Genomic DNA, 19,935 nt, shown 5'->3' with positions numbered 1-19,935 from the left:
ATCGCCCCTGGCTTGGGGGGACCATATGGGACTCAGGGGGATCCAACCGCGGTTGTGATCTTTTCTTGGCTAGCGCTTGCAAGGCAGACACCTTACCTCTAGCGCCACCTCGCCGGACCCAGGAATTTTCTGACCACTCAAAAATAAAGCGTATGAGAAAAAATTAATTAAGATGTTAAAGAAACATATAAGCTTTTGAAACCAGGAACATATTACAGTGGTTAGGGTGCCTGTCTAGTCCTACTTGCTATAAATCTCCAGGTTCAATATTAACACACCATATGGATGCTCCCCAGAGCCCTACAAGGATTGATCCTGCAGTGTAGATTGAGGAGAAAACTATCAACAGCAGCAAGATTGTCTTTTATCCAAAATGATCCACAAACTATTCAATTAAATTTGAATATTTATAATGCTAAAATTTTGCTAAGGGTCAGAACAATTTAGACAAACAATTTAGACAAATAATAAATCCATGAAAATCTATGCCATATCTTGACATTTATATCTAAATTATGAAGTAATATAAATCATTAAAATGTAATAAGCTAGGGCACTCTCAATTTGTATTACTGTAAACAACTTAAAATTTCATTAGATTTAATTCAATCTCTTTTAATAAGCTCACATCTCAAATCTCATCTATATACTGAACCACGTAAAATTATTTTGGGGATTAAAAAAATAGTACAAGGGTTTATTTGCTTGTGCTTCATTTGATAAACCTGTTTTATCCTCCAAACATCATATATAATTCCTCAAGCACCGACAGAGTGATCCCTGAGCAGAGAACAGGAGTAGCTTCTGAGCACCAATAGATATGATTCAACATTCTCTTGAAAAAAACTATTTTATTTGAAGTATAAAGGTTACTTAAATTCAGAAAAAAATTGAGAATTTTTATTGATTCCTAAAATTGCAGCTGAGTCTCTTTATTAACCAAAAATTGAAAAATACAAACTGTTCGTGGACTGAACACTGAAACAAAGTGTAACATGCTTTTCATAAAGTAAACATACATTTTATCAAATGTTTTGACCCTAGGCTAGTTATGTATAGGGTCAAAAATGCCATTAGTTTTGTATTTTAGTGACCTTCCTCTTTTGATATATAATAAAAGTTTTATTAATTACAAATAAAAATATTTAATTTTCAATAACTATATGAATGTTTCAACTTATTCTTCAGTATGTCTCAATAATCTCAATTAAACTACTCCCTACTGTTGAAATCTTAACAAAAATCATGGTAAATATTAACCTATTTGAATGGAGGACAGTTTAATATTTCTCAAAATAAGAATTAATTAAAGGAAAAATGAGAAAATTATGTAAAAATTGAAAGCAGAAGCTATTAGGTGACTAATAATAAATTACTGGTGTATAATACAAACATAGTTGTGGTTATCAAACTCAGGAGAACCTGATCTTTTTTTTCTCTTTTATTGGATTTTTTTGTTTTTGAATTTAGGTCAACACCTAGTGGTACTCAGAGCTTACTCATTGCTTTACACTGCAGTCATTCCTAGTGGGATCAAGACACCATATGGTGTGCCAGGGAGAAAGCCCAGGTTGATTGCATGCAAGGCATGCACTCTCCCTGCTATTCTATTTATCATTCTTGCCTCTCTGGATTCACAGTTAAAGTTAATTTTAATCTTCACTATGTTTTACAATTTCCAGAGAATGTGACCTTAAGAAAACCAGTAATATATCTGTATCTAATATATAGTTAAATGTATAATATACCTTATCTTGCTATTTTTTACTCTGTCATGTATACAAGGTACTTTTTGATAAAGGCTTCTGACTGACTTTTTTTATGAAAAATATCTAACATCATTAGCAGATTGGTTTTGTACAGTCCTACTTATGTAATGAAGGATGGATGGATCAGGGTATCTATCTGTTGACATCTACAAGTTTAGAAGCAAAGAAAGATGCACTTTGTTTATTTGAAACTGATTGTCATTTACAACTTCAATACTATAAATAAATTAAGATATTATTTTCTCCCCATATCAAGGACAATTACACATTAAATCATCAACATTTAATTGATTAATTAAAATTGAGGGGACTGAATTTTTAGATTGCCTACTAAACTGTAGTCCAAAGGAATAATTTAGGTCAGCAATTGAAGCTAACTTGACTTAAGGTAGAAAGAGTAGACTTTATTAACAGATATGGATAAAAGCTATGTACAGGATATCTCCATTACTATACTTCAGCTTTATATTCTCCCTGGAGGTTATCTGTGGATGGAAAAAATATGAGTGCGGCCATTTTATTAAGCTATACTATATTTTTATTATAGAAAAGGCTGCTTCAGTTCCTCCACGTAGAATTAGGTATTGTATAAATACCATCACTCATGGTCCCTAAAAATCAAAATGTAACTTACAGGTTGTACAGGTACAAAGGAAGCATTATTTATTAACTTTTCTTATACTGATAGACATTGGATTAAAATTTCAAAAAAAAGATTTTTTAATCTATAACGTAATATTATATATGTAAAATTGAACAAAAAGTAATAAAGAAAAATAGATTTGCCAAACAAAGGTAAAGAAAAAGAAAAGAGGAAGGGAAGCAAATGAATGAAAAAAAAACCAAAAGGATATAAGAAGTCAGACAAGGAAAACAGTAAAAGGCATCAATAAAGTTTGGGGGTGGAATGAAGGAAAGAAAAAAGAAAACTAAGAATGACAGGAAAGCCCTTGATATGATTCTCAGTGCCCTGGAATACATACACTTCCCTGAAGCTACGTTGTTTGATTCTAAATTGAGGTTCCCAGGAAGACTTGTGAGAAGTTAAAAGCCCAAGTTCTTAACAAATAGAGAAGAGAGGCCAAGGCTAGCTTGCCCTTCAGATGGTTTTCAGGCACTTTCATTCTATTCAGAAGTTCATACTTCTAGCTCCAAGCACTTCAAATTATCATTGAACTAGAAAGCTCTTCAGTCATAAAAGAACAGCTTCCTTCAGGGCAAATATAAGCCAACTCAGTAAGGCTAAAACACTCACTGGAAACAAAGCTGGATCCAGGTCAAAATCCAGATCATTAATCATCTGTACATTTAAAATTATTAATTAAAATAACATTTTGGAGGTAAAGCCAATGATATTTCCCTTCAGGTTCCTCCTTTCCATTTACTTTAAGTTAAAATTAGTTTTATGCAAAGAGGTTGGCTGGGAGAACAAGGAAATGAGAACAATTTCCTCCAGAGGAGATGAAGTGAAAGGGGTAAAAGGGCATTATTTTTCCATTGTTAAGGCTTTATTCTTTAGGTGAAAGTCGTTTAAATTTTCAGAAACTTGACCTTCCATGTTATAGATGAATTATTTTTTAAGTTATATAAAGCTACACTCAACAGCCTTTTCTTGGGGATAAAACATTGGCAAGAAAGCACAAAGCTTGAATCCCATCCTATTTTTTGCCACCAATTATAATACGATGCAAGTAATTTAGGCTTTTGGTTTCTCTTTACCTAAAAAGAAGCATGCTATTAACTTCCCGAATTTAGAAGTTTTTAATGGGAATTAAAGGAATAAGGATTTTGCACTGTAAGGATTAAAATCTCCTGAATAGAAGAATACATTTGGAAGCTCTCTGAATAAGTAAAAGCAAACTATTTTTAACACCATTAAAACATGCAGAAAGAGGGAGTGTACTGACAATCACTGCTGTGCAATGAATTCACATATTAAAATAGGAATTTATAAAAGAGCTTCTTCAATTAAATTCAATATGGGCCCAGGAAAGAGTTTGCAGATATCTCTGAATGACTGACCTACCTTTACACATTTGATCTGAGTTTACAGTGGGTAAACTGCAAGAGCAGAAAAAAAAAATATCATTGTTCTTTAGGAGAAAAAAAAAAGCTACTTAATTTAAAACCCTCTGATAACAAATACAAGTTGGCTTTAGCATTATTAGTTTGTTTAAAGAGAGGTTTCATTCATCATTTCAAAGTGATTTCTTAGTTTCACCATGCCAATTTGCTTTTTAAAATAGATGGAGAAAAGATACAAAAACAAAGTTACTTGCATCTCCTGAAAAATGCCCCTCCAGAAAATAGGCATATATAGGCTTTATCTAGCAACTTGTGAACCTGTCAGAGAGATTTATATTTTCCAGGCTTTTCTTTTGCCTTTTCCACACAGGGTTCTTTACAGCAATGCCATCATATAGCTGACCTCATTCCTGAATGCAAAATGTCACCTTTATTTTTGTCTTTCCTTTTTAATTTTCCATTATCCATTCCTTTCCTTTTCCTCTCCCTTGCCTTCCCTATTTTTTCTTTTTTTTCACTGTTTTATTTAAGCGCCATTGTTATGAAATTGTAGATTGTTGAATTTCAGTCATACAATGTACACCAATCTTCATCAGTGCACCTTTCCCACCACTACTGAGATCTCCCATTTCCCTCCCAACACCCCAGCACTCCTTCATGTCTCTAGGGCAGGCAGTTTCTCTCTCTCTCTCTCTCTCTCTCTCTCTCTCTCTCTCTCTCTCTCTCTCTCTCTCTCTCTCTCTCTCTCTCTCTCTCTCTCTCTCTCTCTCTGTCCTCCCCTCTTTGGCACTGTAGTTTGCCCTATTGTTGATGGAGGGGTGTCTTGTATGTCACATTCTCCCCTTTCAGCACTGAGTTCCTGTCCTGCTTGATCAATTTCAACTATCAGTCATACTAAGCCCTTCTCTAACTGTAATTATCACTCAGTGGAAAGCTTTCTGTCCTGTTTCTGTCCTGAACTGGACTTCTTGAACCTTATCTTTATTATTTCAGGATCATATTTGCACACTGTCTCTTGTTTTATTTATATCTCACAAATGAGTGAGATTATTCTATGCCTACCCCATTTCCTCTGTTTTATTTCACTCAGCATAATGAACTCCATGCCCATTTGTGTATAAGCAAATTTCATGACTTCATTTCCCTAATGTTTGCATAGTATTCCATTGTGTAGATGTACCATTGATTCTTTAGCCATTCATCTGTTTTCTGGCAACTCAGTTTTTTCCATATTCTGGCTATTGTAAATAATGCTGTGATTTACACAGGTGTGCATAGGGTATTTTTATATTGTACTCTTTTGTGCCTGGAGTATATCTTAGGAGTGGTATTGCTGGATCCTACTGGAAGCTCAATTTCTAGCTAAAATTTTAAGAAATGTCTATGTTGTTTTCCAAAAAGGCTAGACCAAGTGTGCAATTATTTCAGCAGAGAATGAGAGTCCTTTTCTCTCTGCATCCAATACCAGCACTGGTTGTTTGTTTTCTGTAATTTGTGCTAGTCTGTTTTTTGAGATGATATCTCATTGTTTTGAATTTCATCTCCCTGATATTGGTGATGAGGAGCATTTTTTATGTACTTTTTGACCATCAGTATTTATTCTTAGAGTAAATGTCTGTTCATTTCTTCTCACTTTTTTCTCCCCAGTTTTGATGGGGTTAGAATTTTTTCGTTCAGTTTTTTCAATGCCTTTTATATCTTAGATATTAACCCTTATCTGGTAGCTATTGGGTGAACAGTTTCTCCCATTCTGTGGGTGGCCTTTGTTTTCTAGTTATTATTTCCTTTGAAGTACAGGAGCCTCTCATTTTAATGTATTCTGATTTCCTTCCACTTGCTTGATCAGTGATTTTAATCCTTGAAGATGCCTTTAATGTCAATGTAATAGAGTAATCTGCCTATGTTTTCCTTTAGTAAACCTTATGCTTTCAGTCTAAGATCAAGATTTTAATCCATTTTCATTTGTCTCTTGTGTGTGCTGGTAGGAGAGGTCTGAGTTAATTTTTATGCATATAATATAATAATATAATGTAATATAATAAATATAAAATTTTCCCAGCACCACATGTTGAAGAGGCTTGCCTTTCTCCACTTTGTATTTCTTGTTTCTTTATCAAAAATTAATTTTTGTAAACCTGTGTCTCCATTGTTTGATATTCAAGTATATTTCATGGACCTGAGGGCTTGTCTTTAGTCAAATACCATGCTGGGTTTTTTTTATAATTTTTATTTTGAACAAAGTAATATATTAGGTACATAGTGATATCCATCAAATCAGGGGCATCCCCACCACCAATGTTGTCCTCCTTCCACCCCTGTTCCAGCATGCATGACTACTTTTTGATAGTACAGTTTAAAGTCAAATAATGTGACTCTGATTTTTTTTTATTGTTGTCAAGTAGTGTTTTAGCTATTCATGAACATTTATTTTTCTCTATGAATGTTAGGTGCATCTAATCTTCTTCTTTAAAAATTTCATGGACATTTTGAGGGGGATTGCATTAAATCTGTATAATGCTTTAGGCAGTATTGATATATTAATGATGTTAATCCTTCCAATTCATCAATGGGGTTTATGTCTACATTTCCTTGTGTCCTCTTATTTTTAAAGCATTTTTTGCAGTTTTATTTATATTGTACTTTTTTATCTTTAGTTAGGTTTACTCCAAGTTCTAGATTTCTTTTTTTTTAAGTTCTAGATTTCATGAGGCACAATTTTAAATGTAAAATCAACACACACACTGTATCTTCAACCCGAGGTGAACGAGTTTGATTTAGAGTCATGGATGAAATCTCCAGACTAGGCTAAGGATGAAATACATATAGTCTGGCAGTCTTCTACCTCACATCTTCTCCAAGCTGCCAGCCAGAACTGTTTTTATGGAGTACAAGGACCACTGCAGGTGGAGCAGCTGCTCTGAGCCTCTTCTGCCTAGGTTTACATATAAGATGATCTTTGCTTTGGATGAAACCAAGTTGTAAAAAAACAGTCAAAAAACAAAGAAACCAGGTTGATCTTTGTTTTTGGTAAAATAAGATGTAAACTTACATATGAGATTATTTTTAAATATATTTTTCTTCTCTTTCATTATTTTTATAGAAAAACCATGGATTTTTGCATATTAACTTTGTAGCCTGAAACTTTACTATACAAGTGTATTGTTTCCAGAAGCTTTATTAAAGAGTCTTTAGGGTGCTCGCTTTGGCAGCACATATACTAAAATTGGAAAGATACAGAGAAGATTAGCATGGCCCCTGCGCAAGGATGACACGCAAATTCGTGAAGCGTTCCATATTTAAAAAAAAAGAGTCTAGGATTTTCTAGGTACTGTATCATGGCATCTGCAAACATGGACTTTACTTCTTCCTTTTCTATGTGATGCCTTTGATGTCTTTTTCTTCTTTAATTCTATGGCAATTGGCTCCAGTACTATATTAATGAGAGGTTGTGAGAGGGAGCAACCATGTCTTATGCACCCTTAGTGTAAAGGCTTTTAAGTTTTTCCCTCTGAGTATGATGTTTACAGTGGGTTTGTGATAAATGACTTTGACAATATTTAGGAAATTTCCTTCAATTCCCATCTTATTGACAGTTTTATTCATGATTGGGTGCTGAACCTTGTCAAATGATTTCTCAGTATCTATTGATATGATCATATGGTTTTTATTTTTTATTGAGATAGTGTATTATATTGATTGACTCACATATTTTATTTTATTTTAATTTAATTTATTTTTTGGTTTTTGTACCACACTTAGTGGTGCTCAGGGGTTATTCCCAGCTCTGTGCTCAAAAATCTTTCCTGGAAGACTCTGGAGACCATATGGGATGCTGAGGTTGAACCTGGGTGTGCCCTGGGTCGGCAGCATTCAAGGCAAACACCCTACTACTGTGCTATCACTCTAGCCCCTGACTTGTGTATTTTATACTTGCATCACTAAAATGAATCCTACTTGGTCATGGTGTATCAGCTTATTGATGAGCTGTAGAATTTTGTTTACTAGTATTTTGTAAATACTTTGCATTCATATGCAAAGATCCTCAACAAAATACTAACAAACAGAAAACTTTCCTGCTTTTCTTTAAGGTTACTCACAAATATTATGCATTTGTACTAGGTCATTTACTCATTTAAGCCAAAAGTCACATTATTTTTTAAATAATATAATTTTTTGTATGTTGTGAATAGTTGTGGAGACTTTAAGTTATAAAGTCTATTTTCCATTTGTATTTTAAAGAATGTACTTACTATTTATTATTCTCCCACTGCTTTTCCTAAACTAAATTGAATGTTTTCTATAAACTTCCAACCTCTTCAGATTTTGTTTCAAGGTATCCTAATTATGTTTTTTAAAACAATGACATTTGTTTCTGTACCTAAATACCTTTTGTAAAACATTAGCATTAACATTTGTGTTATATACTGCACATTACAACTAAATAGTAATACATTATCAAAATGGGATGATCAAGCAATATAAATCATTTCATGCCTGTGAAGGGAATGGGATTGGGGATGAGTAGAAAACTGAGGACAATGTTGAAAATATGTTACACTGATTGTGAGATTTTTTTTTTTTTGGTTTTTGGTTTTTGGGCCACACCCAGCAATGCTCAGGGGTCACTCCTGGCTGTCTGCTTAGAAATAACTCCTGGCTGGCACGGGGGACCATATGGGACACCAGGATTCGAACCAATCACCTTTGGTCCTGGATCAGCTGCTTGCAAGGCAAACGCCGCTGTGCTATCTCTCTGGGCCCGATTGTGTGATTTTTGTTGAAACATCAGCACCCAAAAAGTTCTTTTCTGTTGAAGTACCTGCATGCATATCATTGCATGTTTCAGGTGTGCAGCATGGAAATGAATGTTTTTCTTTTGTTCTAAATTTATGCAATCATCCAACTTTCCATTAACATTCTGGTTACTGCTCATTGTTTTACAGTCCAAATGTTTTATTGTTGTATTAAGTTCCTCTGTTTGTAGATTGCATACGAGTAAAATTATGTTATTTTCTTAATCTTTCTCTTCTGGCTTATTTCATTTAATTTAATGTTTTTCTTTTACTTGATCATTTTCTTTTGATGGAGGAGTAAGTTTCACAACTAAATTTAAAACATTAGCACTCAACTTTAGCAAAAACTGATTCTCAGTAACTTCTAAGAACCATGGTCATTCCTTTATTTCTATTTAGACTGACTTTTCCTTACATACCTTGACTAACTTTGATTCCCTTTGAGGCTCCGCTGTTCTATTCATTCTAAAAACAATAATTTTACCTTATTTACAATTTAATCTACTAATTTATTTAGAAATTATGATAGTCTCAACTTTTATTATAAGACTCTATATATGATCTTTTATGATTTATTCTTCCTTATTGATATGATTTTGAAACTGTCCCTCTATAGAAAAGCTATTTTCTAAATTCTTAAAATTTATGACATTTTATTCTGTAACCTACCATTATTTATGGCAAAGAGTCCTGTCATGCTTGAGTTGTAGCTTGAAAACAGTGATTGTCATGTTTTCTTTTATGAAATATTGTTGCTTTAAAGATAATGTCAACAAGGTGAATGGGCTTTAATTACTTTGTGTGCTGAACTTCCTAGCCTTGCTAAAAACACTGTGTACTTTAAAATTTTCTTTATAAAGATCTGTGATATTATTTTATCTCTGAACTTCAAAACAAGATTTGTGAATATTATATCTTATTCACTTATCTTTAAACTTGAAGTGGAGCAATTAATATCTGAAGGACAAATATTGACTTAATGCCCTACCAGGGGTCTCAAACTAAATTTACCTGGGTGCCACAGGAGGCAAAGTCGGGGTGATCCTTGAGTGCAAAGTCAGTAGTAAGCCTTGAACATTGGGGGGTGTGAACCAAACAACTAAAACAAAACAAAACAAAACAAAAAAAGATTCCTCTAGGGCAGGGCCACAAAATGTTGTACGAAGGGTCTTAAATGGCCCGAGGGCCTCAGGTTTGAGAACCCTGCTAAGAGCCTTACTTCAAATGTTGACCACAAATTTTACTGCTGTGGCCACAGAGAAATAATATGGAATCATTTGATTTGTCAAGTTTGTATAATTATAGATGTGAAGAAAATGAGAACTTTTGTTATAACATGCAAACATCAATAATTTTTTAAAAATATACGATTTATATTTTAAAGGGGCTTATTAAATGTTATATATTCAGTTGTACATTACAAACACTAAGATTGGTAAATTCTCACATGATGTAGTACTTAAAAAAGTCAGGGGCACCAAAATAATATTCCTTAACTTTGGGATTATTTAATTTTATCATTTGTTACATTCTAGTTAAAATGCAGGATTTTATGTAACTCAATAGTTGAATGATTATATTGCATGCATGAGGCCAATGAGATAATGGGCTCATTCCCCAAGAGCAGAAATAAATAACAATAGTCATAGCTGGCCAATGTGATGTACATACTCTTTTCCTTTTAAATTATTTTAAATCCGATTTATAACTAACCTATTATTAAATTTCTCTAACTTGAATAGATGAATAAAATAGTTATTTTAAATATTTCTTAAAAGAAAAATTAGAAAAACACCTAAAACTTAGTATCACTAAGAAGCCTGTTTATATGTGCACACCTCAATTTTATTAAAAATGCTATATATATTAATGAAGTGATAACTTAGAAATGCATGCTAATGGGGCCAGAGTGCTGGTGCAAGTGGTAAGTCATTTGTCTTGCACACACTAATCTAAATGAACTACGGATTGATTCCCCCAGCATATGGTCCCCCAAGTCAGGAGCGATTTCTGAGCACATAGCCAGGAGTAACCCCTGAGCATGACCTTGTGTGGTCCCCCCCAAAAAATGCATGCTAAAACATATTATATTGAAAAGTAATTCTAATAGGAAGATTAAACAAACATATCAGTAGTAAAGTAATATAATATAAATATACTTCACTGTGTTTATGAAATTCTTTTCAACTTTATAGGAACTTCATTATTTATTTAATCTACAATAAAATCTACAATGAAATATGGTAGGCCGATTGGGTTATTGGTTGATCTTATAAATCTTTTATTCTATTTTTATTTAGTTAGCTGAATATCATTTATGAATGTCCCAGAATTTGAGCTTTACACTATCTATACATAGGCTTCAGCTCCCACTAAATTTAGAATACAGAAAAAATTATTATTCCAATTACTGTTCAAAACCATTTTTCATAAAATGTTTTGTCCATGATTGGAATTTTTGTGAACTAGTGTTTCTTTTGTTTGGCTTAGTATTATTGAATTAGGAATATAAGAGTAGAAAACTAAATATATTTTGATGGCTTTATATTGTGGTCTGAAATCTTATTTTGTAAATGGATCTAATGGCATTTTAATGTCTAACTGAAATGTCAATTTTATTATTATATACACATATACACAAACATAATTATTATAAATGCTTTAACTCGATATTCTAATAAAATTTAGAATGAATTTAATATGGATTTATTATAAAATGCATCCTTTACACATTATATATAAAATTCAATATGCATTTATTATAAAATTATTTTAAAGAAGAATTATTTATTTATTTATTTATTTAAACTTTTCTAAATTTAAGCCTATTTTGATTTTTCATGCCAATTTTTTTCTGTATAAGTAAACATTTATTATATTTATATAATGTATTTTAATGTTATGTAAACAATATAAGTTATTGTCACTTTAAAATTACTTGTATTAAGTTCAAATTATGCTCATGAAAAAATAATTTAATTACCCATATTTATTTTGTTTTCCATTAGATTAATGTTCTCTGTCCATTAAATAAAATGTCGTTTACAAAGAAAAAAGAACATAAAGTGCAAAGTACAGTTACTCTATATTGAATCACAAGATAATACAAAAATTTGCAAAATTATGTTATGTAGGAATGAACATATTTATTCTTAATCTAAAAGAATAAAATAAAGCCCAGATTAGAGATTTCTAAGAAAATTGTAACAGAAATTGTACTGTGTATCTAAATATTATATTCTTATAAAAATCTGTAGGCACACTCTTTCGACTCTTCTTTCCAAGATGACCAAGAAAAGAAGGAACAACGGGCGGGCCAAGAAGGGCTGCGGGCACGTGCAGCCCATCCGCTGCACCAACTGTGCCCGCTGCGTGCCCAAGGACAAGGCCATCAAGAAGTTTGTCATTAGGAACATCGTGGAGGCCGCTGCCGTGAGGGACATTTCCGAAGCCAGCGTCTTCGATGCTTATGTACTTCCCAAGCTGTATGTAAAGTTGCACTACTGTGTGAGTTGTGCCATTCACAGCAAGGTAGTAAGGAATCGCTCTCGCGAGGCCCGCAAGGACCGAACACCTCCACCAAGGTTCAGACCTGCAGGTGCTGCCCCAAGACCTCCACCAAAACCTATGTAAAGCAGCTAAAAACATTTAAGAATTGAAGACAAAGTCAAAAGTCCTCTGAGGGGAAATAAAATGGAAATTAATACTTAAAAAAATCTGTAGGCACATAAAATATTAATTAAATTACATATTATTCAATTATTTTACTAAATTCTGGCTACAGAAGCATGAAATGAAAACATTTATATTATTCTCCAAACATGCTATTTAGACATCTTAAATATCGCTTACTTTATCAAGAATATATAGCAGGAGAAAAAAATAGAAAAACAACTCAAGGAATCATATACTCTTAATTTTATTCATTTATAATTTAATTTATATAATTAGTCATAAATTGATATTTCATTTGTTCTATTTTTGAAAATAGTATAGTTAGGTTTTGACATGTTTTATTTCAATATATACAACAATATATTACATATATAATTATATTTCTGATAGAGAAAAATAAAAGAAACAATCTTATTCAAATGTAAGAGCCTAAAGTACAATTTTTCTACCCAATAACTTATGAAGAAAACAATAAAAACATACATGCTACAGTCATTTGACAATGAATTTAACTATTGTAGACTCATACCTGATATTTTCCCATAGAACATGTTATACCAAGGACTAAATTCAGTGTACTGCACACACAAGCATTCAGTCTAATACTTGAGTCACATCTCTAGTCCTATTCATGATACATCAATCATCGTTATTATTATTTACTTAAAGTTTATGTTACTTGTTTAAAATAACTTTATGTCTATGGTTTAAAGTATATTATTCCCTAATTCAACCCAAATAAGTGCCTGAGCCAATCTCCTTTTTACTTATAATATACCTCATCAAACTCCCTTGTCTCCTCTTTCCTTACTTGGTACTCTCATTTATGCAATTTAATGTCAAAGGTTTGCTATTATTTAATGTTGTCTATTGCCTTGCATTCTATTTGCCACTAATGAATAAGATCATTCAATATGTATATATTTTCCCCTCCAACTTATTTTGCTTAACTTGAGACCCTCCATTATCTTCCATCTTGTGCTGAACTACACAATTTCACTCATAGTGAACTGTGGGAAAGCATAGAGGTTCCAGAGACTTACCCTAGATTAGCAGCATACAATTCAACTACCCTACATGCTGTACCATTACTCTCTGGGTCATAGTAATATTCCTTAGCTTGGTTTAAAGGTTTGGTATAATTATTCAGACCAAGGAAGATTATTTTTATCCAAAGGAATTTTGGCTTATAGAAAAGTGTGAATGTGTGACAAGTTCTTAGAATGACAAAATAATTTAATTGATAAATCTATCTGATTGGAAATGGAAATTAACTCCTGTATATATAGGTACCTTCATCCTAGGGCCTATTAAAAAAACACTAGTCCAGGGAATGACCTTCAAGCATAGGAATGATAACTAAAACCCATACAAATATTCATATCATTATCCACCAAGAAGATGATGCTGAATAAACAATTTCTGCAAAGATGACTATGTCCATCTTGGTGTCTATGGAAAAGCCAGAAACTCAGGATAGCACTGATTGGGAGTGAGAACAACCACTATAAGAATAAAGAAAATGGAGTCCAATTATAAAACTCTTAAAATACTTGTAAGAAATAGATCCAAGCTGTTACTTTTTTTCAAAATGTTATAATAAATATTGGGTCCTGGACATGTGGCTCAATGGTGAACTTGTAATACAAGATCACAAATTCAAGCCTGACATATATAGTATGGTGAGTGTTGTCCTGATCACACTTCTATTGTAATCCACAGTGCCAAATGAAGTGTGTAATCTCCAGAGCACTGAAACCAAATGTATACAAGTACCACAATTAAGAGAGACCCAGTTTGAGTACCATAACTAAGTTAGTGAGCACTACAACCAAGTGTGTGATTGTTCTGGGAAATCATGTAGCAGAAACTTCAATAAGAGTAAGGGAAAGGATAGGGGAAAATATCCAGAACAAAACTGTATATCTCGAAGATAGGTTTGTTATGTTTTGTTTTTCCTTTTGGGCCACACCTGATGACACTCAGGGGTTACTCATGGCTATGCACTCAGAAATCGCTCCTGGCTTGGAGGACCATATGGGACATACGCCTGACATCGAACCAAGGTCCATCCTAGGCTAGCACATGTAAGGCAGACGCTCTATCGCTTGCGCCACCGTTCCGTCCCCTCTAAGATAGTTTTACAAATAATTATAATGACTGTGCTAGAGATTTTGAATATAAAATGTTGTGTTAAATAAGGCAATATTGTATTACATACATCTATTCAGATCTATGGTGTAATATCTAGGGCCTATTATAAATGAGCTACAGGAAAAGAAAGCTTTTACGTCTGTGGTTTCTGAGGTACATCAGCTTGAAGTTAATAGAAGCTTAGAGAAAATAAATAATGTTTTATTTGAAATAAATTTTATATGAGCACCACAATATAATATACTTTAGTTATATATAAATGTATTTTGAGATAAGAGAAATCAAATTTTACCTTGAAAATGTTGAACAGAAAACAACTTACAACAAAGCACCCATAAATTTAGAGGGCCAGAACACTAGTATAATGGTTTGGGTGTTTGCCTTGCATATGCATTGTTAGCATTCCATATGGTCCCCTGAGCACTGCCTGAATGCTTGCTGAGTAGAGAGTTAGGAGTAAAAGCTTAGCACAGCTGCTTATATATTTTTTTTTTCAAAAAAAAAGTTACCTAGAAATATCTTTCTTTTTTCTTTGTTCTTTCTTTCTTTTTCTTTCTTTTTTCTTTTTTCCTTCCTTTCTTTCTCTTCCTTCCTTATTTTTTCTCTTCCTTCCTTTTTCTTTTTCTCTTCCTTCATTCCCTATTTCCTTCCTTCCTTTCTTTTATCCAATATATTTTATCCATCTTCTGTCACATCTCTATCTAGCTACATTTTCATGTTAAGTGCAAGGTAGTGGGGAACAAAAATAGGAAAAGGGTATCTATTCACTAAACATATGCCATATATTGGACTGTGTGCTCCATGTTCATAACACACAGTATGAGGATTACAAGTATTCCCTAATGAAATATTTTCCTCTTTTTATGGTGTTTTAAGATTGACAAAACCAGAATAAAAATGGAGATATTTAATTTTTCCAACTTTAGATACATTAAAATACACTGTAGATACATATAACTTTTAAAAATTATCAACAAATCATAAAAAGGATTTTCTAGCAAGAATACAAGTCAGCAGCCCATAAATTGTAAACTTTGAAGTAAATGGGATGAAAAATTAACCAATAAAGAATGTTTTTGGAAAATCTTTTAATTTAAGTACATGTTTAAATCTTCAGATGCCTCCCATAGATTTTATTTTATAAATAAGTGCACTAAATTCCAGAGGCAAAGTTATTGCTAATATAAAAGAAAGTGGAAATACTGTAATTTTTTAAATTTTTTATTTTGACCATATTAGTTTACATATCTTTCACAGTAGAATTTTATGTACATATTAACATTGAATCAAGGGAATTTCCATCACCAAATTTGTCCTCCCTCCACCCCCGTTTCCTTCCTGCATCCCATATTGCCCACCATCACCACCACCACCCACGGCTGCTAGAGTAAGTGTCTAGCTTACTACTAGTGATCATATATGTGTTTTGTCCTGGTACCCTCTCTTGCTTCCCCCTCTATTTGAGAGGCGGAGCTAGATAGTTTGAGATACGTGGTTTTGTTTGAAGGAAAGAAAAGCAATAGAATGGGGTAAAAAATCAAATAAGCTGAAAATGGGCAGAGTCCTTCTAGAGGCTTTCAACCTCAGTTTGAGAGAGGACTGGAAAAAGGTAATTGAAACACCACAACAATACAGAAAGAAATATCAAATAAAATATCCAGTGAGCACTACAGCAATGGAAACAAGCACCACACAATAGTCTCAGTCCTGAAATCAAACCATGCTGGAGTGCAAACAGAGATAAAGATAAAATAAAATAAAATAAAATAAAATTGGAGATATCAACTTCAATATCTACACCAAAATAAAGAAATCAAAACAATCAATCAATAAATAAATATATAAGTGGATAAACGGATTATCTTGTGCTTTTTTTGCTTTTTCCCCCTGCATAGGCATAGTAACTATTGGGGACATTATAGAGGAAATTCCCTTGGCCTAGGAGATACAGAGTTTCTCCATCCTTGAAGTGTACTGTCAGAAATACTGAGTACCATAACTAAGTTAGTGAGCACTACAACCAAGTGTGTGATTGTTCTGGGAAATCATGTAGCAGAAACTTCAATAAGAGTAAGGGAAAGGATAGGGGAAAATATCCAGAACAAAACTGTATATCTCGAAGATAGGTTTGTTATGTTTTGTTTTTCCTTTTGGGCCACACCTGATGACGCTCAGGGGTTACTCATGGCAGAAATACTGTCAGAAATACTGTAATTTTATAGGCGGTTTTTATTGTTACCTTTCTATTTTTGCCATACCAGTTTGATCTTAATATAATGAAAATGATAATGTTCTTCAATGGAAAGTCTTGGCTTGACTGATATAAAACCAAACATTATATTAGTTCTCCTTTAGAACTCAGAATACCCAAAACTGAACAATCAAAGATAGTTGGATTGCATGTTTTCCCCTTGAGAAGAAATTTTAGCTCTTTTGTTGTTGAGTACTGATCATACTTCTAACACTATCAATATTTATTGACATACTTGACACTTGCTAGAAAGTGTGTGAATTAATTTGCGTTCATGATTTCCTTCTACTTACTCTAGCTATTATAAGAAATAAGTACAGCTCATTTTATTCTAACTTGAAATATGACGGGAGGGAGAGATTCACAGAAAAGAAAAACAGAGAGGCATGTCGAGTTCAAAACTGGCTAGTTATTGGGGCTAGAACAATAACAGTACAGCTGGTAGATTATTTACCTTGCAAAAGGCCAACCTGGGTTCAATTTCTGGCATTATATGACTCAGGTGTGGCCCCAAAACAAAAGTAAAACAAACAAACAAACACACACACAAAAAAAAAACCCTATTTACTGAATTTCTAGTTAAACAAATTTCAAGTAGTTTTCCTCATTAATCTAAAGCTAGAGAAGGATGAGCCTTGAGTTCCAAGAATCCTATCTATAAACTAGAAGCTTCTTTGATAAGGTATAGACAGGATTTAACAAAAGATACAATAATAACAGAAACACTGGAAGGGAGGAAAAGAAAGCCTTAAATTTATTTTTATATTTAGAAAGTTGTTGACTCATCAAATCCCTGCAAGCTCTGAGCTTAAAATAAAATAGTTTACATTTTAAAACCTACTTTCTAGGTTTACTCACAGTACACTACTTATTTTTTTCCTGATAAGAATTACAATTTCCCTTGGAGGAAATTTTCAAAACTTTTTGTTTCCCTCTCTGATAGATTGAGATTCTAGAGGTTCTGTGTAAATTATTCATGTCTCTCCAGTGCCTCCTGTTTTCCCTGAAAAAGAGCAATGTTTTAAAAAGTAAATACAAAATTAAATGATATTCTTTAAAAAAATTAAAACAATAAAAACATTTTTTCCAACAAACTATTCAAGACTTTTACCTAGAGGTACAAAAATTGATCATCTTGAATTCTCTGCATTTCTCAAATAGAGCCTGAAGATATGAACTTAAGGTATCTATATGTTCTCTGCTATCATTTATTTATCAACTACTTATTTGCATTTTGATGACCTGGAGACCCAATCTAGTATTATGGGTCATGTAGATGAGCCCCCCAAATAATCCTGAATACTGTTTCATAACTTGAATATCCATGTGTGAATTGGTGCTGGTGATTCTACTAGTACTATGTGAAAGTCAAGCAACATTAGTGAATAAAAACCTTATGATGAATAAAATGACTGTTGTATAAAAGGTTGATGCCTCATAAAGACTCATTTCAGAATTGTGAACCATTCATTAACATAATTATAAGGGATAATTTCACACACAAAAGAGTAATTTGATTCTGATAAAATACTAAAATTCATCCTATTAAATTAACACAATTATTTTCCATTGTATCACCTCAAAATTTATCTTCTTATAAAAGCTATGTTAATGGCACTGTATAAAATCAAGGAGCATCAGAGATTTATTTTTATTAATAATGATATATTATGAATAATTTTTATTAAACTACAGTAACTAAAACCTATGAAATCATAAGTTGCCAACCATGGACAGGAAATAATCTGTGCATATTTTGTTCCCCATTTATTCTTTAAAGTACAGATATTATATAATGTATTTCTGCCAACACTATTGTCATCATTCTCATGATGGATTTTAGCAGTTGCATCTGTAAGATTCTCTCTTCCTACATATGGCATCCTCTGTAGAACGCATTACTCTTGGCTTTCAAGTTTGCTCCAATTCATGAATGTGCCTTGATAAAGAGGAGGGCTGGAAGGTCCAGCTCACAACATGAAGCTCACCACAGAGTGATGAGTGCAGTTAGAGAAATAACTACATTGAGAACTATCATAACAAAGTGAATGAATGAGGGAAGTAAAAAGCCTGTCTAGAACACAAGCCGTGGTGGGGTGGGGAGGAGGGAGATTCGGGACATTGGTGATGGGAGTTTGCATTGGTGAAAGGGGCTGTTATTTACATGACAGAAACCCAATTACAATCTTATTTGTAATCAGGGTGTTTAAATAAAGATATTATAAAAGAAAAGAAATCATTACGAAGGAGATTCAAGAAAAAAAAGGTATGTTTTATTATTTACTCACTATAACCTACTTTGTTGATGCTTGTCATTACCCTGCTTTAGACAAAGAATTATGATGTTCCTCTGTTGGTAGCATAATGATGCTTGGAGACATTTTTGTTCAATATGAAAAGCTTAAAAATGTATGTCATACTTACACAGGGATCAAGCTAATCTTCTCTGCATCATTCCAATTTTCAGACTCATTTTATTAACACAAAATTTTCCTTTATTTTACTACCCATGAGTTTGGAAAGCATGTCCTATGAGGATATGTTTCTTAGTGATATTTCCATTTTTTATTTATAGAATTATGATTTCTACAGGAAAACTGAAACATAAAACAGTGGCATAGAAATGAACCCAAAGTCGTTTGTCTTTTCCTACTTTTGCAAGAAAAATATTCTTGCAATCAAGATCGCTAGAAAATGAATTGTTATGGGACATATATTGAATCACCTAGAAAATATGAATCATATATTGTGTATAGTGCTTAAAATTTTATTGTCAGAAGTATAAAAAATAAGTCAATGAACTTCAGTGAATTATCCAAAAGGATATTTCCTCCAGAGATTACAGTGACTTCTTCTGAAAGAGTTCTGAAGAATGGATATGTGTTTGTGTGTGTGTGTGTGTGTGTGTGTGTGTGTGTGTGTATTTAACTAGGATTCTGTTACTTGCCATATCTTAACACTGACCTACATTTTGGGTAACTTAAATGGCTGGCATGGCTTACCTGCATAAAACAAATAAATACTTCAACAATAAAATACTTTGATAAATACATTATAGGATGAGGAAGTTTGAGGAAAATATTTACATTGAAAGCCTACTCTATATCCTACTCAAAACTATATTCATTTTTTGTTCATGAGAAAGAGATAGGAGATATGTGGTAGGAATTCTATATGTCTCTGTATATCTAAATAACAATTAAATATTAAAATTACAATTGCTCCTTTCTGAATACAGACACTAATTACTCTATTTTAATACAATAGA

The 19,935-nt window shown here is 32.8% G+C and overlaps 1 protein-coding gene and 2 non-coding genes across 3 annotated transcripts; 2 read left to right on the top strand and 1 right to left on the bottom strand.

Annotated features, from left to right (window-relative positions):
• Window positions 1-6,987: 6,987 nt before the first annotated feature.
• On the top strand, window positions 6,988-7,094 carry LOC125998305 (U6 spliceosomal RNA). Its single transcript, XR_007491896.1, has one exon. It is a non-coding gene; the product is annotated as a U6 spliceosomal RNA (small nuclear RNA).
• Window positions 7,095-11,855: 4,761 nt separating this feature from the next.
• On the top strand, window positions 11,856-12,262 carry LOC125997892 (40S ribosomal protein S26). The gene has a single exon (XM_049766077.1). It carries the CDS (start codon window positions 11,873-11,875, stop codon window positions 12,218-12,220), a length of 348 nt encoding a protein of 115 aa, XP_049622034.1. The 5' UTR covers window positions 11,856-11,872; the 3' UTR covers window positions 12,221-12,262.
• A 6,791-nt stretch (window positions 12,263-19,053) lies between these two features.
• Window positions 19,054-19,156, bottom strand: LOC125998403 (U6 spliceosomal RNA). Its single transcript, XR_007491978.1, has one exon. It is a non-coding gene; the product is annotated as a U6 spliceosomal RNA (small nuclear RNA).
• Between the last annotated feature and the right edge of the window lie 779 nt (window positions 19,157-19,935).

Source organism: Suncus etruscus, chromosome 20 (assembly GCF_024139225.1).
Source record: "Suncus etruscus isolate mSunEtr1 chromosome 20, mSunEtr1.pri.cur, whole genome shotgun sequence".
Classification (NCBI taxonomy): Eukaryota; Metazoa; Chordata; class Mammalia; order Eulipotyphla; family Soricidae; genus Suncus; species Suncus etruscus.
This window is presented reverse-complemented; position numbering and strand designations above follow the sequence as displayed.

Coding starts and splice junctions, on each gene's coding strand:
- LOC125997892 (XM_049766077.1), top strand. CDS start 11,873: ATGACCAAGAAAAGAAGGAACAACGGGCGGGCCAAGAAGGGCTGCGGG.